The 25,611-nt window shown below is 37.5% G+C and overlaps 2 protein-coding genes across 3 annotated transcripts; both read left to right on the plus strand.

Moving 5' to 3' along the window:
• Positions 1 to 412: 412 nt before the first annotated feature.
• LOC147328132 (voltage-dependent calcium channel gamma-5 subunit-like) lies at positions 413 to 24,599 on the plus strand. 2 transcript variants are annotated; one of them, XM_086296306.1, is made up of 7 exons: positions 413 to 616; positions 14,971 to 15,211; positions 15,923 to 15,964; positions 18,561 to 18,647; positions 20,902 to 21,042; positions 21,533 to 21,678; positions 21,923 to 24,599. In XM_086296306.1, exons 2-7 carry the CDS (start codon positions 15,016 to 15,018, stop codon positions 22,184 to 22,186), a joined length of 876 nt encoding a protein of 291 aa, XP_086152432.1. In that variant the 5' UTR covers positions 413 to 616; positions 14,971 to 15,015; the 3' UTR covers positions 22,187 to 24,599. The 2 variants fall into 2 exon arrangements, with proteins under 2 accessions (XP_086152432.1, XP_086152433.1); XM_086296307.1 differs by lacking the exon at positions 15,923 to 15,964 and having other exon boundaries at positions 414 to 616.
• Positions 8,093 to 12,143, plus strand: LOC147328133 (uncharacterized). Its single transcript, XM_086296308.1, has 4 exons — positions 8,093 to 8,354; positions 8,778 to 8,918; positions 9,140 to 9,221; positions 9,743 to 12,143. The coding sequence occupies exons 1-4, from the start codon at positions 8,307 to 8,309 to the stop codon at positions 9,856 to 9,858; spliced, it is 387 nt and encodes a 128-aa protein (XP_086152434.1). The 5' UTR covers positions 8,093 to 8,306; the 3' UTR covers positions 9,859 to 12,143.
• Positions 24,600 to 25,611: the final 1,012 nt, after the last annotated feature.

Here is a 25,611-nt window from a genome sequence, read left to right on the forward strand (position 1 = left end):
ATCCAGAGAGAGCATTCTTCACACGAGGTACAAGCTGTTTGGGGCTTATCCAGATAAAAAAAAAAAAAAAGTCTTTTTCAAGAAGTGGCCAAGGCGGCAGCAGAATTTGCAACAAATATAACTTAACAGGCTTATAGAGATAGTTTCAGCGGTCAAAGGGGGTTAGATTGATTATAAGGTAGACCACAGAGTCACAAAGATCCTTGCAAAACAGGTCATTTTTTAAATTTTATTTTATGCATAACATTGTGGTAAATCCTATAGCAGAGCTTGATTTTTGTGCTGCTGCTTCATATCAAAACAATATCTGCTGAAATCTTATCGCTGCATGTGGTTTGAACTACAAATTCACTGATCCATATCACGTCACTTCACCTCCCTCCCTCCCGTTCACCTGAAGAGAGGTGGAGTGAGGAGTTGGGGTGCCACGTGCCTCACTCCACGCGGGCAGAAGGTATTGCTGTTTTGGATAGTAGTGGTGCGCGAGCGACGCAGCTGCGGGTCAGGTTCAGTTAACGGGCTTATTTCCAGCCAAAGCCGAGATAACGCGGAGCGACTGAACAGGAGAAAGAACACCAGGAGAAAGGCGTTTCATCGACGAGTCTTCTTCGCGAAGGTAAATTATTTTTAGCCAACTTTTCCTTGAGTGTCCACTGTAAGCAAGTCGTTACAGAGAATATTTCGAGGAGGAGAAAGCAAAAAAACAAAAAACAACAACAACAACAAAAACACGGAGTAGCTACTTTTCCTGTTGTTGTTTTCTCCCCCATGCTACTAATGTTTTTGCTTAGCTCCAATCAGACTGAGACTTGTTTGAAATATTAACATGTAAAACACATGTTTTCTCTTTGTCTCCATAATTACTGTTGAAGCCTTTACTAAGCTTTGTATGTGACTATCCTTTACTCACATCTGCATGTGAAGACTGGAGTTGCTTTTCTCTGACACATGTTAGCGATATTCAAAAGGATTTGTTGCACGTTGATTAAAACAAAAACTTAGAAGATAAATGTACGCCTTAAGTGCCAGTCGAAGAGAAGCCGATACCTCCCTTATGCCGACTCAAAGTCTGTTCGGTTATTACACCCTTTCAATTGTGTCACAATGCCGCTAATCGACACGTGAAGTGCTGTAACTTGCAGGAAAACTAAAGTATCACATGTGTGACAAAGAATATCGCTCTTAGATTTTTTAGGATTAGAGGGATGGAAACGAATTAAAAAATAGAGTCGTTGAGACTTTTAGGCAAAACCCACGGCTTTAAAACGGAAAACAAGACACATGCAGTATTTACTGTGCGCATTCCAGAGCCTAGGGCGTGTATTAAAAGGACAGTTGAGGTATTCTTGTTTAGCATCAGGTTTGGTTAAGTTTATCACTGATTCAATACGAGAACGTGTGTGAGTGGTTCAGTACCGCGGACAGCGGTTTAAGCCGGAGCCAAAGATTAACTGGTATCAGTAGCCTAACAAACAGCTGGCTGATTGCACTACAAACAACAGTCTCTCTGGCTAAATGACATAATGATTTGTTGAAAACTCCGATCGAGATTGAATATAAGGCTAATATATTTGCTTTATGTCATCTGACATCTAATAATTACTTGATTTGTTGCTTCCATTAATATGATGGTGGCCATTCAGAATGATTATGTGTTATAGTTATGAGGTTTAAAATAGTAGATAGTTTTGTGGTGTTGTGATGGAAAATGATTCTGTAAGATCTGATACATGTGTACATTATAATCTGACCTAATACAAATCATGATTATTCTATAGTAAAGTAATACTAAACTAATCCTTGGCATTTGTATAATTTAAGATTTAAATAGGCAGCTTGTGTCATTGGGTCAGTGTGTCAACCAAACAAACATTGTTAAAACACTCATTCAGTATGGGGATTATTTCTCAACAGTTTCAGACGCATACAGGCTGCATTGTGGATACTTGTGCATTTGCCAGGTGAGAAAGTACTTGTTGCATTGAGGTACACGTAGGTAGTTTACAGTCTATTATTATCTGGACATAACGGTTCAGGCTGTGACTCAAAGACAGAAAATGTGACTTCATGCACTTTCAATTGGGTCTATTAGATTTGCAGAATTAGCCCCTCACATTTTGTAGAGCTTTTAATTTTTCTCCGCTGTAAAAGCCTCTTTAGCCACATAGCTCTTAAAGAAGCTCAAAGATGTATCTAGAGGTTTGGTATTTAATTGAAAGTCAGTCGACCTAAATCTTGGGGTTTTTGTTAAGCACTGATTTTTACTGATCTCATCATTAAACTTCTGCAGGCACTGTTTTCTTTCTGTGCCCATGTCATAAATGCCATAAATTAAATACATGTTTAAACTCTGGCTGGCAGTTTTTATGTTTATCATGGCAGCCTTGTAAAACATTATTATGGGCCACGTTTCAAACATGATAGGATCAGAGACTGTGCTACACAGGGTTATACAGCCCTGTCCCTGTGTCTTGCCATTAAAATAATCAATTCTTTTCTTTTCCCCATCCTTATTTCTTTGTTGTTTACACATAACCAATGCTCACAGTTGTCACTCATGACAAAAGCAAAATGTAGCTCCTTTTTGATAAATGTGAACAATTTCCATGTTCCCCTGTTATCTCTGTGGCAGAAAACATTGCAATCACCTAACACTGACAAAAAATATAAATAACATATCATTAGTAAATAGATCGGTGTAGGTTTAATCCATGATTTAATGAGCATATCTATTCATAAAAGAAACCCACGTACAATATGTCTTTTGTCAGAATTGCAGGATTTATTAAATTAATTCTCTATTCCCAGTGTGGGCACAAAGCACGAGCAATTAAACAAAGTGCATTAAATAAGTGTTCCCCATTGCATCAGTTACTGTCCTGGTAGCAAATCACTTGGGTCAGCGATCGGCCACCCTCTAAAAAGCACCCCGATGGGAATATCCCCAAAATGTAAACACAGTGCTCTCTGCTGATCACAGCTGCCATGTGCCCAGTTTTTTAAACACCTATTCTGAGTAAGACTCTCAAAGTTGCTGTTAAAGTTTTACCGGAGTTTTAAGCATTTCTTTCTGGGTCTGTGGAAAATTAAAGTAAATGTATTGTAGAGTGTAGACAGGATGTACTTTAGGATGCCTGTTCTAGATATATTTTATCTCCAGTTACATTTTGAGATCATTCTGTGCCTATGTGGCTACATGTAGTATGTCTTTTTAATGTTTCCTTCTGTAAACCTTTAAAATGTATTTGCCTCCCCGTGTCTTTCTCCTGTTTCCTTTCTATCCCCTCCCCAGCATGTAAAAGTGCACAGCCAAATAGGAAGCCTTGTTTTGGGACTCACTCATCAGCTCATTCATGCTTAACTAATTTGTGGGCCTCTCTGTATAGCGTTGCCTGGCGACAAGGCCAAGTCAGGCACTTATAAATAAATGGGAGACTTGTTCTTACAACAAACATGAGGAAATGATGTTAGTGCTATTGCTGTGGGTCACTATTTTATTTTGTGCCAGAGTCAATGAAGTGTCTACCCTTTTAGAGATCACAAAAGTGCCATTCACTCGTTTTATTAAATAAAGTGAACCTGTCTGTGCTCTTTTTTATGAATATGTCTAAGAGAAAAAAAGCAGTTCAGATAATTGTCCCGGCTTTACACAAAGTCATGGCAAAGGAAATGGGGTATTTAAATGGTCTTATATATTTAAGGGTATAAGCTATAGCCTTTGTTCAGCCTTTTGCTACTATTTTATATTCTGTTTATTTATTATTCTTAGAAGATATAGAGATCAAGTGGAGAGGCAAGAAATCATGATATTATATGATGGCATCCTCAAGGGCTGATAGTTCAAAGCCAAAATGCTTTGCTAAAAATCATAAGGGAAGCACATTTGGAACAGAATTAAACGCTTGAGCTATATCCAGCTCTGTATCCAGAGCTGCCCTGTCAAATTAAGATGATCTGACATTACAGAAGAGAGATGGACTGCATTTTGATACAGAGTGCTTTAGAGTCCCGAGAGTGGGAGGGAGACACATTAGGTCAGCTGGTTAAACTGCCGTAGCAATAAAGTAACACAAATTGGCAAATTTTTTCACCAAACTTTTTTATTTTAAAAATACTAAAACTATCCTCTGTCTTGACAACTTGAACTTGCACCACCATCACCACCTTTCTCTGCTTCGTGCCAGATGAGGCATTGTAAGCTGTCTGGCCTACAGCAGAGATTGGGCTTGGACTATAGTATGAATTTTGTGATTTTAAGGCATGTCCAAAATTAGACCACTGAGAAATTATTCCTGCTTGTTAGCTATGTGCTTGAGGCTGGTGTGGATCGAAAATGCTCGCTTATACACAAGAGCATGTAAAGAAATTGTTACAACCTTAACTGTTGTTTATGGTACCTTGCTTAAAAGCCAAGACTATATGCTGATTTGAAGTAGTCTTTAAAATAAGGAAACTAAACTCAGTGACTTATCTAAATGAATCATTTTAATCGAGATAGTAAAGGTAAAATAATTGTGTCATTTATTTGGGTTTGTGTTATTCTATTGTATTTGTATTTCTTAACTCTATCACGGATTGAGGAAACATAGAAAAATAGCACTGCTTGAAACCCCTTTATGACACGTTCCCTCTGTAAGATTTATTATGTGTGAAGTGAGGCTAACAGAAACTGGCTGTAGACAACTGGCTCTGCAATGATGTGTTCATTCACAAGTATAATTTGTGAGATATACCGTATGACCCACTTCATGGATATTTGTAGATCTGATGCGTGGCTGAGCTTGTGGATATATACTGTTGACATGTGTTTCCCCTTTAGTATGCCTGCTGAAAATATATAAGCAGTTCCCAGCCACACAGTGATGGGGCTGCCAGCTTCACCCAGCTGTGACTGTGGCTTGATGACATGGCATATCTCCTCTCTGTTGCTTTGGACTGCTATTGTCCTTAGGCTCCCCCAGCCAGCCCTGGCAACATCAGCCAACAGGAACTAACTCACACAGTGTTAGTTGCCTGTCCACATCAGAAGCAACAGAGGGACATGCACTCAGCCACGCTCTTACAGCCACAGTAACTGGGTCAATAAGCATGCCAAAAGAGATCCGCGCTACGACACTGACGAACCCTTGACGCAGAAGAACAAATACACAAATTCAAATGAGGGTGTTCATTGCAAGATTTCATAGATTTCACAACCATTTTGTGGCATTTTGAATTGAATTCCAAATACAACTTCAAACTCAGCTGTGATGGACATCATCTATTCTTCATGGTAACATTGTGACCATTTTAATTTGTGACTGCATATTTTAGTTGACAATCAAAGGTATCAGTCAAAAATCATGAATTTTTTATAGCAATGCTATTTCATGAACCACGAAAGGACTACTGACATATCATAATTATACAGAGATATGTTGATATAAATAATAATTTCATTTGGATAACTTACTACAATTTGTGTTCAAGTTACAATATATTTTTTATTACCAAAAAAATATAGATCAAAATGTGTTTTCTTGCTTTGCCATCGTTTGATGAAAAACCTCTGGATTTTCAGTTTAGGGAAAATGCTGTATTTCTGGCAGTGAGCCATTTAGATTAGGGTTGACAGGAGGGTCGGTGCATATTAAGGAAGTAGGCAGAAAAGGAATTGCCCTACTTTTGGTGATGATGTGCCCTTTACTCTAGCAGTTGTGTACATTTCCTTTACTTCACCTCTGGGCCCCTAGTGGCCTTGTATCACATTAGTGGCAGAAAATGTGAACATTATTTACTTTCATTCAAATTAATTAGCAAATGTTTTTGCATTTTGAGCATTCTGACTTCCATTAACTACATAAACATCCCCAATAAAACTCATTACTGACATTTTAACTTGCTTATTTTTTTAGTGCCATTTCTATGTTTTTGCACGAGCACGCAGCTTTTGAGAAGACGGCAACAAATACAAACCTCGCATTTATTGATGGATGGTTTCTAGTCACAGGTTCAGACATTTTCCTCCAAAGGCAGCTCTGATAAGTATGCAGGAGAGGGGTGTTTTGTGTACTCCTTTGATCCCACAACAAGAGCCAAAGCTTTGGTGCCCGTAGCTTTGAACATTTAAAGAGAAAGCTTTCAAAATGAAAACACATTTTTCTCATTTAAGATCAGTCACAATTACTGTCCTTTCAAGAACAGAACAATGAACAGAATTATTAGTATTAATGAATGACTGGTTATGGTAATTGTGTGTGTGTTGACAAGTGTGTTGGATCTCACTGATTATGATGGACTAAGAACCTTTTTTTTTTTTGGTGCTGTCTTTTCTACTCCTGGTTCCTGCTTTTCATAATAGTAAGAAACACAAGCTAGGACAAACCTACATGTAGTTTATTTTAACAGATTATAGATGATAGATGAAACTGAGTGCTTAAGTCTAAAGATGACATCTGAAACTAGAATACTTGTTATTTAGTTTTTTTTTTTAAGGAATAATGTAAAAGAAAAGAACAAAACATGAAAAATAATACCAGGTCTGTTAGTATGGGACCCCTGAATGAGGGAATTATTATTATTGGTTGCACATTCTATTAACTGGTATATGTTTGCAAATAATTTTATAAAATACTCTTACGGAGTAAAACGTAACACATTTTGCAAACTCTACAAACATTTTTAACACTTGAAGCATAATTCAGCCAGACACTACAGGGACAGTGATGCAGAAGTTCCTCCATTTGCCAGTGCAACAGTTTCCTCATAATAACCATAAACTGTGACAATAGAGACAGGATCATATTATATTTTTATACAATGCAATTTTCACTTCCTGCCTAGCGTAGGGAGAAATGGTTAAAACTGTTTGGAGAGCAGTGGTATTAATTTATGAACTCATCTGTAAAAAACATTGTTAGATTAATACTTAAAACTTGTCTTGTGTTCAGTCCCTATGGCGTGCTAAAATGCTTGCTTAAGCAGCTTCTAAAAATCCCAATTTGTAATTTATGCATTTGTGATGTCACTTAATGTAAACTGACAACAAATGACTTGTGATTTCCCCTTTCACAAATGCACAAATGAAGGCTTTGTTGAGGTTAATTAAGTCAGATGAAACATTATTGAGTATTTGGTGGACTAGACCAAACATGAAAATCAGCACTGCTCATTGGTTTTCATTGTTTTTACTTTGTCAGGTAACACAAAGTCAACCATGGTTATTTCTAGTCCGAGACACTGATTTTTATTGAAAACAGCTTGTGATTTTATACTTCTTTTTTCCAGTAAAAAGGCCCCAGAGCTGTGGCTGGTGAGGGAAATGGCTGGCTGATGGAAGTTTAATGGACAGAGCTAGAAGTGAGACAGGTATACTTTACGAAGGCAGAGTGAAGGTGGTGAACAGGGCAAGGCAATTGGCACAGTGGAAATTGGAGAAACTGATCCTGAGGGACAGGAGATAAAGATTACCACATGCGCAAACACACACACACACACACACACACACACACACACACACACACACAAAAATAGATCCAACTTGTAGTGTTAGCACCACGTGGAGGTGACTTATGGAACTCCAAAGTGTTCAAAATTAAATAAATAAATAGGTCAAGATGAAATAAATAACTATGTGAATAAATAAGACACAGATATGTAATGTGAGAATGATATTGTGAAATAATGGAACACATTTTGAAAACAATGCTCATTATTGTGAAACATATTACATTCTGCTATATAAATTTTCTTATTATTGTGAAATATTATTTCATGGTCATTATTTTTCACAATAACAGAGATTATTCCTGAGGCATTTTATTTATTTCCAGCCGTTTATATTCCAAAATGACCTTTTTTCAAAGTCAGTCTTTATTTCAAAATCCCGTTTTTCCCGATGGTCTATTTATTTCATAATGCGACTTTTCAGCAGAATGACTTTGTCTGTCAATCAAGAAAGACAGGGCGGAGCCGGTTGTGTGATTGGTTGCTCCTTTACTCAGACATAAGTAATAGCACATGAATTGTCGATTTAGGTTTAATGGTGCAATGCGTCTCCTATGCAGCTGGCGGCAGTATGCAGCTCAAAATAAACTTAAGGCACCAACAAATGCAAAACACTGGGCGCGAATAACGTTACAGGTGTATCAATTCTTGTGAAGGGCATGGCTGCAGGAAACAAGTCCGTTTCTGAGTTACTCAGAGAACTTGCTAACCGCTTAGATTGAACGTCTTCACCTCAGTCTGCGTATTGCAGCAGTGTACTGGAGATGAAGTGGTCCCTGGTCCAAGTTCTCATCACAACCGCACAGTGTTAACGTTAGCAAATGCTAACGCTATCACAGCTAGCTCCACTCCACGAAACGCTGTTCAGGGTAAGTAACGATATGTTATTATTGCTTGGTTAGTCTGTCTGTCTGGCAAAAATGAGCTTTTTAATCAGTTTAGTCACAGATTTTTTTTAATACTGTTTTTTATCATAGCAAAGAATTCTATAAATTAGGTAAGAGAAAATAATTGTCTTCTGGGTTAATGTCTGTATTACTATTTACATTGTTGTAGGTAATAGTTATTCATGACTGTTTTAAAGTGGCTTATCTTCTGTGCTAATATGGAAGACAAGTAATCTATGTGAAAGAAAAGAAAGCAATTTTAGTTCAACGTAGTGATTTTGTAAGTGGTTATAATTTGAAAATGCTTTTACTAGTACAGTGGATGTTCTTTAAATATTTAACATTTAAAGTGTGTGTCACTTTACAGACTCCAACTTCAGTTTTGGTTTGGTCTCACCGTTGTAGGTCATAACACAAACAAGTCGTCAAGTCAAGCAGCTGAGGAAAGGGCTTAAGGAAACCATGGTATGGCCGCTTCTGACAGAAAGATCAGACATCATTCCTCCTTTCTTACCAAGGGAATCAGAGACTGCTCCCTGTTGTGAGGTAAGGTCAGGTCACATCTTTTAACATCTGAATAGTAAAGCTATTTGGTTAATTTATGAAGGATGAACATTAATTGTTGACACAAAACACCAATATACTGTTTTGTATGCGTGGGTTAGTTGAACAGCTGGGTTACATTTAATAAAAATACACCTAATGTTGCTGATGCTCTTAAGACTACAAGATAAGTAAAGCTATAAAATGACTGTGGCCTGCCACAGAAGATGAAGATGAGGAAGAAGAGGAATGCTCTCGAGGATAAATGCAGAGTGGCAGGTTACCTTCGGTCCTTCATTGAAAATGGTAAGTCTGCTGCGATAGGTATTTTGCCATTGGTTTTCTCTGATTATACTTTGGTAAATTACATACAGTCCAGTGATCTTGGGTCATTAACAAAGTACACTATAGTAGAGCTGGGCGATATGAGATTTTTTCATATCACGATATTTATTTTTATAAAAAGGACAAGAGCGGTGAGGTCTATCACAATAGTTTAATTTTTCTATTGAGAAAAAGTTATTTCGCAATACATATCGTTATCGTTCTATCGCCCAGCTCTACGCTATAGTATAATTTTGTTTTGTTATTTGCTCCATGCAATACATAAGAGTGGTGGCATTATCAGTTGCACTAGAATTGTATGTAGACTACTTTTAGCTTTGTTAACATAAAAATATCTATAAAAGCTACAACAGCAATTTGAGTGGGGCAAAAATGTCTGGTGCCCTGTATGTAAGTGGTCATCTTTATGGTATTTCTCCATAAAAGATTCAAAATAATGAATATAGGATGTCATTATAGTTTAAAACAATCTTCTGTTGCAGCATCTTGTGCACAACAAAAAGCCCTCATCAAGTTTTGGACAGGATGGGAAGTCTTGCCGAGAAATGACTGTGGAAGTGGTCAACAGCAATCTTCCAAAGTCTTCCACCGGTTTTGAAGTACTACGTCTTCCTGCACACTACTGTACCTATGAGTCATTTCTAATGGACATTCAGGTGTGTCTCAACTCTACTGACTCAGGTTTTGGTCTGGTTTACGATTGATTCCATAACCACATGGTAAAATTAGACCATTTCTTCTTTCGTGCATCACATTACTGTACTCGGTGTTCAAAGAAACGGACAATCTAGTGAGTTCTAGTTCTTTTTAATACACTTGACAGTGAAAAATACAGAGTACAGGTGTGCATTTATGGCTTTTTTAATATAAACTGATGAAGAGTTCAGATATCAAAATCAGTTGTTCACTGTACATTATAAATTACACAATATGTTTTGTTTATACTCGCTACTGATACAAAAAAAATTTCTAGAAAAAATTATTTGAATTAAGATGTTACACTACTCTACTGTGTTCATTGTATTAAATCTGCTCAGAGTTGACATGTACTGTATATCCAACCAAGAAATGAATATCATTAAAGTGACAGCTGTATAAAACAAATCCTGTTTTATAGCCACTCACTGTTTTGTTGAAAATGAAATTGGTTATGCTGTTTTGAGTCAGTATTAGCTACAAAGCTGTAGAAATTAAAAAAAAAAAAAAAAATCCTCCTGACATAGAAACTGATTAAATGTAATAATGTCTTTCTACAAGTGATTTTGAAGTATTGGTAGCACAGCAGGGTCTTGTTCATTCAGTGCATCTGGGAGCTGAATCTCAGGAATGGTGATCTCATTTGATGGGCAGCGATTATGTTGTCCTGTCCAGTCCACACCATAATCCTCATCAACCTGAAAGAGCATGCACATGTTTTAAATCTAAACTGAAGAGGTGTTTCCTGCAGCTGTTCCTAGATGGACTTATTGAGTCTGCCAGGGCCTATGTGAGTTGCTTAGGCATTGGCTACCAACTAATTATTCATTCACCCATTCTAGGTCAGGATTGGTTCTCTTCAGGTATAACAAATTTAACTTTGTTTAAAGTATTGCCATCTATACCTGACAGGTGGGATAAAAGAGAATGGCTTGGGAGGCGCACAGCAAATCTCAAGTTTTCCAATTAATGCTGAAAGAACCAAGGATGTAAATGTATTCTTGTTTTAGCTTTACCGAAGACACCAGAGAAAGTATGATATCTATAATGCTGCTGAAATAGACAAAACCATTTCAATAAACTCGCTATTTAACATCAACCTTGTTATGCGTTATCAGAGAACAATCAACTGCAAACAGCAATGAAACATTCAACTATGTACTATTTAAAGCACTAATGACCCTGCTGTCTAACAAGATGTGATAAGTAAGTAGACTGTGGAAAGCTGGTGGGTCTACTCTCTGTGTAAAAGGTTCCTACAGGCTCCACTGACCCCAGTCTCCGAGTTAACACACTAACAGCTAACACTGCTAAACGTGTCTCAACGCCGAGATGGCGCCGATAGCTTTAGCCGTAGCTGCCCCACTTAGTTTAGACAGTAACAAAAAAAAGTAAGCGATAATAATTCATTGTCAAACGTCATAATTAAGGTCAACACCTAAACAATGCTGTGTACAGAATCACACAGGTGCTCAATTACAGCATAAACTTACCTTAGACCTTCCTCCGTCATTTTCCTCCTAATTGTGCTCGGAGACACAGAAAATGTATCGGCAATTACCCCGATGGTTATCCCGGACAGCACTAAAGTCCTGAGTGCTGCACCGGGATTTCTAGACGTGGACGGCCAACATTTGAAGACTGTTCTTCCTCGGCGTATTCCAAACGAACACGGTGCTGAATTGATCTTAAACCTTTGACAATGCTGTCATCGATGCGAACATCTTGAAGAGCAATTATCATCCCAAGCATTTCAGAAACATCTAAACGACTCAAAACAGTATCTACAGGTAAATGATCCCTCTCTATCTGATTTGCTTAAATGAGCAGAACTGGCTGAAGTTCACACCAGTCCGCCATCCTCCGTGACTTTTGACCTAGCACGCTGTTGCTAGCTGCAGCAGCCGTCCGCGGAGCCGGTATCCAGGAAAACTAGTCGATGGTAAACGATAAGCCAATAGGTGCAAAGGTCCAGCCCACTTACATTGATTGACAGACAAAGTCATTCTGCTGAAAAGTCGCATTATGAAATAAATAGACCATCGGGAAAAACGGGATTTTGAAATAAAGACTGACTTTGAAAAAAGGTCATTTTGGACTAAAAACGGCTGGAAATAAATAAAATGCCTCAGGAATAATCTCTGTTATTGTGAAAAATAATGACCATGAAATAATATTTCACAATGATAAGTAAATTTATATAGCAGAATGCAATATATTTCACAATAATGAGCATTTTTTTCAAAATGTGTTCCATTATTTCACAATATCATTCTCACATTACATATCTGTGTCTTATTTATTCACATAGTTATTTATTTCATCTTGACCTATTTATTTATTTAATTTTGAACACTTTGGAGTTCCATAGTGACTAAAGGTCTTGCAACAATTGATGTAAAGACCAGAACCTTAAATACTGCTGGAATTTGATGACTGGCTGATTATCAGGTGTGCAGGTTGAGTGACCAGAGAGATGGGAACTTGGTGCACACACAGAAAGGCAAGAAACATTTTGGACATCAATGCAATTGTATTTAGTCAGATATTAGCTGAACTATTTTGTTTGAAACAGCTTCAGCTGTTTATTAATAGAGACTTTTTCTACCAAACACTATTACAATTTGATGCCATGCACACCATGCTGAAAAGTTAACAGCCACATTGGATCTGATACAAGCACAAATTTCTACGAATAAATATCTATATCCACACCATGTGCACACCATGTTTGTCTTGAAATGCTCACTAATTATTAGCCAAACAGTAGTAAAGCTTGGAAAAAGTGCAATGCAAACTAGTTTTCTTATTACATCTTGGAGTGTAGCTGGACAGTTGTTGCAGACAAGTCCATCATTTCCATTCAAACCATGACTGTAACAATATGCTACTGACCAAAGCAATGAGTCTTTTGCCAACCAGTTGTGGAATACACATTTTTCTCTAATGATAAGTGGTTTTCAGGGGGTCACTGACTTGGGCCAGCATGACTGGGACTTTAACAATCATTTTCCAACAACTACCATCAACCTCTGGCATCCTGTCACATTGAAACTGGGTGCCAGATGGTCATGAACTATTCTCTTGGCCTGTGTGACTGGGGTCTTAGTTATTTGATTCTACAGTGTCACCATGATTGTCACACCCTTATTTACTGATGGACAGAGGGGGCAGGGGTTGCTCCAGAATTTTTTCATAGGGGCAATATGGGGGCCACTAAAAATAATGGGGTGGCACACCAAAAACAGAATTTCCCAATTTATTTATGCTGTTGTCAAATATAGGTTACTTGAAAAAAAAATGGCAAAAAAGAAAGAAAGAAAAAATCATTTGCCTAGTTAATTCCCTGCTATTAGAGTTGACATCTCTGATAACATGTACATATGAAAACCAAATAAGATTTTGAAATTCATAATAATCTGTTTTAACTGATTGACTGATTAATTTACTGGAGATTCTGGGTGGTGTGCAGTGCCCCCCGGCAGCCAATGTCCCAAGAGAATGTCTGAAAGATCATCAGAAAGCCTGGAGAACTGTTGATTAAAAAATATTTTAAAAAATGAAGGGTTGTTCAAGACTGTATATTTAAGCACAGTCACTACTCCAGTGTGTGGGTTTTGTACTGTACAGCTAAAACAGCCCTTCTGGGTAAGTGAAGTACACAAAAAGGGTTACTGAGTGGAATGCATCCATCTACTTACAGCTCAGTAGCAATTGCCTGAATATACAGCCTTTATGGTCATTGTAAATGAATAGCTGCTGATTGCAACAGAGCCAAGAATAGCTTAGGTTTAGTAATAGTCCTTTTCCATTAATGCTGCTCCTGTGCTTGGTGAATTCTGATTACTTACAGTATGTGCATTTCAATTGCTTACAACTGGCATCACTATATGAACTGTGTGGTTTTGATCTAAAGTTACTATCCCCATCAGACTTTGTTTTTTCTCTCACTGTGTGCTTTAACTGGTTGAGATGCCCACCCTCAGATGACTGATACTTCAGTGGTTAACTTCTGTTAAAAGGGAGTTTTTCCTTCACATTGTTACCAAAAGCTTGCTTAAAGGGAGATGATCGTCTTTCTCTCTACTGTATTACATGGACTTTTCCTCACTATGCAAACTTGTTCCTCACTACATGCTGACGGTTGCATGGAGATCTCACTCTTTTCTTCTAACTTGGGCTTTGTATTAAGTCTTCATATAAGGAATTGTTGGAGGAAAGCGATTTCCAAATGCGACGAATTTTCTGAAAAGTTCAAAATCCTTTCACAAATTCTCTCTCCATCTTCCCAAGCTCACAGTGGGTGCTCAAAGTAGCAGCATGCTGAGATCTCATTATGTGAAATCAATTCCTTTCAACATGTATCTCAGCCTCCCAGCGCTTTAGCTTCCGGCAAAAGTGGGCTTCAGCTAAGAACAGAGCCATCGTTTTGTTTGGCAAGCACTCACATTCATATGCCGTGACATACTGTATGCCAGCTGTAGTACATACATAACAGACAGTTATGTATGTACTACATAACTGCTTTAATAATCATAGACATGATTATTAAAGCAGAAACAAATCAAAACAAACTCAGTCTTGTAATTCTCCTTTGTGTGCAATCAGTGCTGTTAGGTACATTGCAGGAGTGTTCTTTCTGCCTGGAAGCAGTCAAGGGTAGTCAAGTGAAAAACTTTCCTCAAACATGCTCTACTAAATCTTTCATCCTGCACAGTTTGGTTATTTAAAGATTAATGGGAGATTTGAAAGAAAGAGACTCATTCCCAGATTTAAAATTCAGCAGAGATAATACTGTCCTATCTGCAGGTGCGTTTGTTACTTTCTGTTTCTACCTGATCTCCATTTTCAGTCGTAAGCCTCAGTTCGAGTGAAATTAAATATTGCAGAACGTCACACATGACAACACCCAAAGGCCCAACCACCACCTCTGAGCACCGAAAAAAGTGGATTTTACAAAAAAAAAAGGAAAAAAATAAAAGTAAAAATGTTTATCTCTCTCTCCCTTTCATAGCTCCATTTTCCGCCACCGGTGCCCCCCTGCTCTTGAGGCTGTGGTATGAGCCTATGTGGCAGGAAGGCGCTAACGTTGCTGAGCAGCGTGTTCGCCGTCTGCGGCCTCGGCCTGTTGGGGATCGCCGTGAGCACCGACTACTGGCTCTACCTGGAAGAGGGCGTCATCCTTCCTCTCAACCAGAGCACCGAGATGCGCATGTCGCTCCACTCTGGTCTGTGGAGGGTTTGCTTTTTGGCTGGTGAGTTAGTTTGAAGTCAGAATACAGTTTGAACACAGTAGAGTAGATTTCCTGTTAGTCTCAAAAGCAGTAACAAAGTGGAAATAAAATCGTGATGCCATCTTTCAGAACTATTTTTATTATACACAGCTAAGTTTGAAGCACACATTCACCAAAATTTTTTGCATTGTCTCGTTTGCAGTATATTGTGCATTGCATTTTTTCCCTCTCATTTCTTTCCTTTTTTTACTTCTCTTTAACCACTAGACTGCTGCAAGTATAGAAGATGTATTTTTGTTTTTGCTTTGCACTTGAATATTTGAGCATGAACTTTGAAACTTTGCCTTCACCTCTGCATAGCTTTATGATCCATCACCTTACCTGTATACTATCTCCAAACTGTTTTCCAGTCCTATGCTGTATCCTTCAAAATCACTTTTCCTGTTGATAGAGAGCTATTCAAGACTGCTTCTCTCATGATTTAACCGATTGCTGATTTACATTCAGTGGTGCCAGATGAAGTTTTGGTTGGTGCAGACACTCCTCTCTGCTCCTTAACTGGACTTTCCTTTTCCTTCTTTTTGACCTGCATTTTTCACTTTACCATTCCACATTAAAAGCAACTGCAGAAGCACAGCACATTGCATGGATAAACACCATCTTAACGTGTTCCTCCACAGTTCTTGATTGGAAAATATTGGAAATACTAACCGTTTTAAATCTTTTCTTTAGAGAAACAACCGTCCAGACAAGTGTTGTCCCAGAGTAAACCAGGTATCCATTCTTGCTCTTACCCTCTCGATTCCTCCAGTAATCACAACAATTTACTGTACTTGCAGTACTATGTTCTGTTATTTTGCTGGATATCTAGATACCAAAGAAAAAAACTCCTTTATGTTTTGTATTGCATCCAATGATATTTGTGCTTAGGTCTTTAAGATGCTTTTATTAGTTATGCTACAGAAGCCAGACGTATATTAACCAATTAAAATAACATGCTTTTTCCTCTTTTGCTTGGTCATTAAATTGATTTTGTCTGATTTTGCTCACAAGTACAGATCAACACAATGTATTTAACCCACCATAGTAGACATACCAACAGTTATAATCATACTGACTCTTCTTTTTTATTATTGGTTTAACTTTCTTTGATCAACTGTTTATACATCAGTCAGGACAAGAAGGACATGTGTCTTTCAGGAGTGTTTGAGCTTAGTCATACTCTAAGTCAGACGAGCTGTCTTTAGATTGTTTCAGAGTTCACTTTACTTGGTTAAGTTCTGGGCGCTGCCTGGGAAAACCGTAAAGCAGGTTTTTCCCAGTATTTCTGTAGATCTAATCTGTTCTGGTTTGCCAGCTGCTGGAGTGTTAAAACAGCTGGAGAACACCAGCTTCTTTCTGTCTAGAGTATGAGATATTGCTCACCACCAACCAGTATTTCTTGTTTTTAACTGAATGTCCACATCTAGGGAGATTAGCCACACTCCATTTTCTTTGTCTAGCTTTGCATTAAATTATAGTTATTTCTAAACTACTAATACTAATTTGTAAGCCTTTCCAGTCTCGTTTTTAAGAACAGCAAACCTAAAAAAGGTGTTTCAGCAAACCTGATTTTATTGATTGAATTCCATCTTTACAAACTTGTACTGTTTAGCTTAACATTTCACTTTAGCCAGCCTACACTGGGAATGTTTCAATTATTTTGATCAGTATGGTCAGGAAGAATATTTGTGTTTTTCTTAAATGGTAACATAACCTTTAACATCAGTCCACTTACTGTTGATTTAATCTATACGACAATTGAGCTGCTTCGTCCTTTTTCAGGGTTAATGGTTAAGTCTTAGTAAATATGTTGGGATTCCAGTTGTGATTATGTAAGAGATGTTCTGCTGCCATGAAGCAGGCCTTTGGTTAAAACAAACTAATGGTTTAGTGTGTTTTTTAGGGGCAATTGAGTGGCCTTATTGCCCACTTAATTTGACCCAGAAACAACCAGTGCTTACCATCACAGTGTGTAGTTACACCAGTGAATGTGAATGAGGTTGCACGGTGTTGTGGCAGGTGAAGTATATCACGTTTTACAGTTAGTATTTTATTCCAGAATCAGTTATTATAGAGAATAATAAAAAATAAGAGAAAAATTGAAATAATAACATAAGTCTTCATCATGAAAGTTCTGTAATAGTTGTTATTTTCCTTTGTTGGGAATAAAAAGAAAGTGGTGATTAGTAGTAGTACAGAAATGCTGTTGACTGGAGTACAAAATATTTCATGACCAAAGGGAACCTTGGACTTACTGCATAGTGGCTCAAGCTTTTACTTTATGTTAAAAGAAAAGCTGATACAATGAGCAAGTTTGAGGGAGATCTGCAATGACTTACATATGTATACACAATGTGGACCTGAACTAGTCCAATCAGTCTGCGTTTACAAACTTCTCCTCCATCAGTTTCTCCTGCTGTCTGTCTGTCTTATATTCATATGCAGACATATTAATCCTAATGTCTGTTAAATATAACTATGTCATGATATAGTTAGGTAATTAACTAACAAATTACAGACTGTATTTGCGCATATGTGCAAATGTAGACATACTGTATGTGATATCACTAAGAAGTGGGGGCCCGATATTTGCATACACAAAGAAACCCTAGAAATGCACAATAAAAACTGACTTTTCATTAAAGTGAAAACCAGCAAGACTATAAACATGGGGTCAATAACTGGCTAAATCCTTGGAGAACAGTCTCAAGAATCTCCCAGATTTGTTTGATATATTATATTTTTCTTAAATAGCTATGCAAAAACATAACACATCCTTATATGTGTATTCTGTGGAAGCAGTATGAAGGTAATTACATATGCTGAACCCCAGAATATCACCTAATCCAACACCTCATAGTGTGTGGAGTTAATGAAGTGATGAAAAAAATCAGTTGGTGTGTTTTGCTGCCACATTTTGTACTGTATGTGTCAGCGCGATAAGGAGAAAGGTGTTAAAGTCTAATGTTGGGTGTTCCTCAAACAAATACTGACAGCATAAACTGTGTGGAAGCTATAAACTCCCCATTCTCTTTCTAAGTTGACTGATTTTAAGTGATATTTAAATTTAAGAGCCTCACAGAGAAAATAAACTGAGCTTGGTCCTTAGATACCACTTGCAACTCGTCGTTCCAACAACTTGTTTGAAAACATGACATTTGTGACATTTATTCGTTTTTGCCATTATAGGTATTCATCATGTCAAGACATCCATGTATTTTGCATGTGTACTGTATGACCTTCAGGGTTGGATTTAATTAATCGCTTGTGTACAAAAACATATACTGAAATTTCACTTAATATTTTTTTTCCCTGTGTTTCATTCCAGGAGAGGAGAATGGACGGTGTTTTACCATTGAGTATGTGATGCCTACTAATGTGCAGATGACATCTGAGTCCACTGTTAGTGTACTCAGTAAGTAACTGTTCACATGTCATGATTATTTCTGACCATTTTTCAGTCTATTTTCTAAACTGAAAAGATGCCATTTAGTTTAAAATGCTTCACCATAATAGCATCTAGGGGCACAGCGGTTTTAGTCATAGAAAAATGTACCGTACCAAAGCTACTGCACAGAAATGCAGAACCAAGATGATAAAAACATAAATGTTTTATATAGAAGTGTGTGAAAGAACTGTGTTAACTGAAGCCACATACATTTGTCAGAAGTCTTTTTTTTTTTTTACAAGACAATGATTCACCCCAACCGGTCGCAGCAGATGGCCGCCCCTCCCTGAGCCTGGTTCTGCCGGACGTTTCTTCCTGTTAAAAGGGAGTTTTTCCTTCCCACTGTTGCCAAAGTGCTTGCTCATAGGGGGTCATATGATTGTTGGGTTTTTCTCTGTATCTATGAAGCGCCTTGAGGCGACTTATGTTGTGATTTGGCGCTATATAAATAAAATTGAATTGAATTGAATGATAAGATTATTCTTAACAAACACTCAATTCATATGTAAATCCTGTTTTGATATTGTAAAGTCTAACAGGATAACAGAAAATAACTAAGTTTTACCTGAGTACAACTCACATGAATTAAGTCCACACCTCTTTATTTATTTTATTTATTAACCTTTATTTAACCAGGAAGATCCCATTGAGATTAAAAACCTCTTTTTCAAGGGAGACCTGGCCAAGATAGGCAGCAGCAAGTGTCTCACAGTTACAGAAATTACTCAAACACAGGCAGCAACAACACACATGCAACAATAAGTGAAAGAATACAAATAAAATAAAAAATAAAATTCAATAAAATTCAAATAAAATAAAAAAGTCAGTTAAAATGATAATCAATCTAATTGAAACAGTTGCATGTTATGGACTTGGCCTCAAGGATTCGTAGTTTAGATTTAAAATCACTTAATGAAATGAATTCAGTCATTCATTCATTGCTGTCCTGTCATCTCATACAGTATGTGGGTTTTTTTTTAGGATGGAGTGATATTGCAATTTGTGGAATAATCCCCAAGGCAAATGCATGCAAGACAAATACTGAGTGTTAATGAAAAATTCAGTGATGCTATTTAAATAACTCCCTACATGGTGAAAATGCATGGGCATACATATACGCATTAGCATTTGGCACTGTGGAGTCTCACCAAGTCAAGCAAGCAAATTGTAGGAAAATAACATTGCCAAGCTATATAAAAGTCAGTTTTTCCAGAGCCTGCAATTATATAGTTATACTGAGTAGGTGCAGTAACTCAAAGATTAGCACACTCTTTTATGCTGTTATGTGGGGGTTGAAAAAAACTGACACAAATGCAGAAAAGTTGAAAAATAAAATGTAAGGGATTGCATTTTCTGGAAGAAGCAAATAACTAAATGAGAGCCACAGGATGAGTTAAACAAAATTCCAGCAAAGTACAAGCTAACAATAATAATACCTAAAGACATGAGGAAGCAAGCAGGAAGCTGTGAAGAGGGACAAATGGCCAAAAGACAAGGGAAACAACAGGAGAGCATAAACTGACCAGCCATTTAATTAATTAGGACTAGAACTAGGTTGGACTTCCTCTTGTTTACTCAACTGGCTGAATTTTTTGTGCCATAAATTAATCGAGATGCTGTGAACAGTCCTCAAGGATTTGGGTCCAGATCTGGTGACAGTGGATGTTTAAAACAACAGTTTAGGATGACATTGAAAGTAAACCACTGTCCAATGTATCCGCTAGCCAAATGTTTATGTTTTCATTCAGAAAAGATTTTTGAATATTTCTTGTAGATTTCAACTGGCAAGATTGCCACTGAATCCAAAGTTTTACCAGCTAATGAACATTAAAGCCAAATTCCATTAAGATTATGGCCTTAGACATCTGGCCCACTTAGCTAAAAGGCTATATTTTGGGGGTAATGAAGAACACAATGGGGGTTCGGGAAAAAGTACCAGAGACTCTAAGAGGTCTTTTGCCATTTTCTCACAGCGAGCAGGCCCTGCTCCGTCTTAACATAAAAGAATCAAAAGTTAGTCAAGGTAATTAAACACTAAATCCATGAAAGTGAGGCATAAGATAGACCGACTGAATATTTCATGCTGCTACTACAGCAAATTTTAATAAGAAAAATAAATAGATACAGATATTGAAATTTTATATTAGCTAAGATAAGGACCCATAAAACACACTCAAACTCATCAGTTTATTTTCTTTTTGCTTCCCTTCTCTCCTTTTAGAGATGATTCGCTCTTCTACACCCTTTCCTCTGGTCAGCCTCTTCTTCATGTTCATTGGTTTTGTACTCAGTAATATCGGCCACATTCGACCACATCACACCATCTTGGCCTTTGTTTCTGGAATCTTCTTCATCTTGTCAGGTACTTGATTTATACTTACTGTATCTGCACTAGTTGGACAAAGTGGCGCCATGTGTGCATGCACGTGTGCTTGCTTGGTGGGAGGTTGGAGGACAAGGTTCAACTGTGCTACCATCTGTTGCACGTCATTCATCTTGTCACATTATAATCTGTAAAATGAATTACAGTATGCCAGTGTTGCAGCTACCAGACCCCTGCTGCACACAGCAGGAAAGTAAACAAAACTTTCCAATTTTTTCACAAATTTTGCAAACCCTGGTGTTTGATTTCATACATCTGTGGCAATGGACTGAAAACACATGCATTCACAGATTAAGAGAGACTGTGGCCCAATATATTTGTGCATGTCCATCACTGTCATATGAAAGAATGATTGTTTTCATTAACTCTGTCTTTGGAAAATATTATGCAAACTTATGCAGCTATCAGTGATGTGTACCTTTGCTATATAAAATAAGTTTTAATCATTTCGTCTCTCTGCCTTCCACAGGTCTGTCTTTGGTTGTTGGTCTGGTGTTGTACATCTCCAATATTAATGATGAAATGTTGAACAGGACCAAAACTAATGAGGCTTACTTCAGCTACAAGTATGGATGGTCATTTGCGTTTGCTGCCATCTCCTTCTTGCTCACTGAGGTAACTTCAGAAAGTCAAATAGTATCTCACATTTTACAAGAATGTTTCAAAGCCACAGTAATATTTAACCATTTTCTGTCTAACTAATGGTTTTATGTACATAAACTTAGCACTGGTCTCAGTTTTGTTTGTATAGATTTAATCTCATCACTTGCCTTGTACTTCAGGCATTTAGCAAATCTTGTCCTTATAGCAGCTGAAGATGTACTGTGTCCCAGCCTTAATCTGTTTATTCCCTCCCCAGACGGCAGGTGTGATGTCAGTGTACCTGTTCATGAAGCGTTACACAGCAGAGGAAATGTACAGGCCCCATCAGGGCTTCTACAGACCTCGTCTCAGCAACTGCTCAGATTACTCCGGTCAGTTCCTCCATCCAAACGCTTGGGCCGGACGTGGTCGCAGTCCCTCCTCCATCTCCTCCGAGGCCTCACTCCAGATGAACTCCTCTAACTACCCCGCCCTTCTCAAGTGTCCAGAGTATGAACAAATGTCCTCCTCACCCTGCTGAGGCAGATGAGGCGCGGTTGTTTCACTGATGGGGTCTGTTTGAGCTGCCTGAATTTTGACATAAAATTATTGAATAATTTAATATTATCCAGCTTGATCTTTCCGCTTCAGCTGTTTGAACTATCTTTACCCTCTCTACCATTAAGTTTTTTAAGCAGTTTTTGATTTTGTAGAGAGCAACAGTAAACTGAAAGTCGCAGGTTCACTTTGTTTCCAGGCTGTACAACAAGTGACAGAGGAAATAGTTTTACCTGGTTTTACTTTTATTAGCTTTTTCTCAAGTTTTTGTGTGAAAGCTGGCTGCCACCCTGCTAGCTTTAGACTCTAGGTAAGAACTGGATCAGTAGGCTCTGTATATGTAATTATTGTAGAATCTGCAGGTTTTTCCTCAAATGCAAACATTTTACATCGATGTAGTTTCACGTAGAAACAAGCAGCTAATCAGAGGAATCACATAGTGTAGCTGGATGTGCTTCAAACATCCCGGGTTCTTGTTCTGAGAAAATGTTTCCTCACTCTGATTCTCTTATCATGTGATAATTGAGCAAATAGCGTGCACTTGCCATTCATAAAGGTTAACAGGGTTCAGAAAATCAGCTAATAGGGTTCAGAAAATTGCTTCTCATTTATTCTATAAACGTGCATGTGCAACAGCGGTGTTAGTGTGCACAGGCATTACATGCTCACATGCTCAGCTGTTTCTAATTAAAGTAGCCTCAACTGCAAAGCGTTGCACATTTTGTTGCCATGTACATCTTTGTATGCACATCACAGTTGTTTCAGACGTGTTCATGTGAAGGCTCTAAAATTCAGCTTTGAACATTTTCATGTTCAAGTGCAGGCTTAAGGTTATGAAACAGCTGTGAATCACAACTGCTCAGATAATTTTACTGATGTTCCATCTTATAAATAAACAGTTAAAAGATGTATTTGTTGGGTCCAATGCAGTTGGTATTTGACATTTTTATATGACTTTTAGTTGATTTTCTCCATGTCTGTACACCGAATAAGAACCGTTTGTTGTTGTGAAGCCATGAGAGTTTTGTAAACTTTTTAAGCACTATCAGGAATATGTCATTATTTTGTATTTACGCATAATATTACTCATTTTCAAGCTTGTTCGCATTGGTCCATCTAAGAAATGTAAATGTTGACATCAAAGGATGGGTTTGCATTATAAGTTGCTTGTTCACACATATGAGATACATTATTTCAAAGGCCTAAATACAAACACGCTAATGGCTATAGAAACTGAGTGTTTTATTGTACATAGGAAACAAACTAATGCTTTATATGCACTCATATCTTGTCATGAATTACATACAGGACTGCGTCACACCGGCGAATATAACTATCCGTATATAAACAACCCTTTTACTCAAAGAGGACCTATAATTAATTTGTGCACTTATTAGTTTTGAAACAAATAAAACAAGAAGGAAACAAAAATATCAGAAAGGCAACAGTGTTTGAGTGTTGCTGCTAACTTAGAGTTATAAACTATTAGTTTATAAGAGAATGCCAAAGGGGAGAAGTTGAAGTTTGAAGTTTCTACTTGGATGTAGAACGAGTCAGTCAGGTTGTATTAAATACCATTTTCAGATGGGTTTATTGTGAATGTAAGATGTGCAAAGAAGATGCTGCTAAGTGGGATGTTTCTGCATATAGTGAAATACCTCTCCTATAGAGACACTTCAACCAAGTTCTGTAAGCGTATTTTTTTATTTCTCCCTCAAAAAGAAAGAATATTCTTATATGTTAACAAATGCACCGCAGTCCTGAGTGTGCCAAGGAAGACACTGTATCCAGGTTAAGCACCAGTGTATTGAATATACACATTTCATGCAGTATAAGTGTAAAAAAAACATATTACATAGCTGCATTTTGTCTTGTTGCAATAATTTTGTGTTAGTTTGACATATAAATAAAATTTTACTTATTGTCAGTATATGGTGTGAGCTCCACGTGATATTAATGCATGCAACATTTCATCACTGGATCACATTGTTCCACCTGCACAAGTACATAAAACTAACAAACACAAACTGTGCCAAGTTAAACTTTCACTCTTTGAAACTACAGTATACACACCCATTCTATTTTCTTTATTTTAAACACTGTAAATATAAAATCATCTATGTGTATAGATTTTTTTTGTATAGACATCTATTCATGTAAAAACTGGTTGTTTTATTGTTGGGTAGACTTACTTGCAGTATATTTGACAGCTGCTTTGCCTCCTGCTTCACATTGACAGTGTGAGCTTTTTCATATTGTTAAGCTTACATTAATGCAAAGTATCCCAAATGGTGTCATGAAATGTTGATATGTGTATTTTTACATTCAGTCATATTCATGATGTTAGATGTGCAATTGACGGTGTGTTCTCTCAAATAAAATTATTATTTGATAAATACTCACTGCATGAATCTACTAAAGTCTGAGTTTATTGTGCATGCATATCCCTAAAGGGTCCTTCAAAATTCCAAAACTCTGAACCTGAAATCTCTAAAATCCATGACTATTACAGCTAAAAATGACAATAAATCTTAAAAACAGCAAGGTATCCTTAAATTCAATCATGAGTATCATATTCAAGAGGAAACTGTTATTTACATCTGTAATAGCTCGTATAATATTTATCTGTTCTGGGATCACATCAGAGTCTTGTTGCTAAGTATCAGTAGCAACAGACATAATGCTGGATGTGGGTCAAAAAGCGGCTTGCAGATGCTCAGCAGCTGTGGGAAGACTGAGAACTGCTGAGAAGACTGAGAACAGCTGCATCGGGGCTGTGGCGCTTGATTTCATAGCTTGCCTAAACTAATACTCAGTTAACTGCACAAAATGAGTCAGGGAAGGAGACTGTGGCTCGATCAATAACACAAAACAACAAACTAATGCAAGGAGATTGACCCTTGTTACTCTCAGGCAGGTAAAGCCATTTGCTGTGGATGTTTATTGCCATTAAAGAAAATGATCTGCTGGTAAACTACAAAGTATAGTAAATGTGTAGTCAAGTACCACCTTCTGTTGGCACAGAGTGGAAATGCATAACAAATAGAAACTGTAGTTACACACCCGTTGGCCACTTTATTAGCCACACCTGTTCAGCCACTAATGCAAATATTTAATCAGCCAATTGCCTGGCAGCATCTCTTTAGGCATGTTCGAGATGACCTGCTGAAGTTCAAACCGAGCAACAGAATAGAGAAGAAAGGTGATTTCACTGATGCTGAACGTGGAATGGTTGTTGGTGCCAGACGACAGTATTTCAGAGGCTGCTTTTCTGCTGGTAGTTTCCTGCACAACAATCTCTAAGGTTTACAGACAACGAGAAAATATTTAATGAGCTATCAGGGTGAAAATTCTTTGTTGATCCCAGAGGTCAGAGAAGAATGGCTTCAACCTGAAAGGAAGGCAAGA

Source organism: Aulonocara sp. 'chitande type north' Nkhata Bay, linkage group LG6 (assembly GCF_057382095.1).
Source record: "Aulonocara sp. 'chitande type north' Nkhata Bay isolate Kocher_YH1m ecotype deep benthic linkage group LG6, A_spYH_male_GT1.1, whole genome shotgun sequence".
Lineage (NCBI taxonomy): Eukaryota > Metazoa > Chordata > Actinopteri > Cichliformes > Cichlidae > Aulonocara > Aulonocara sp. 'chitande type north' Nkhata Bay.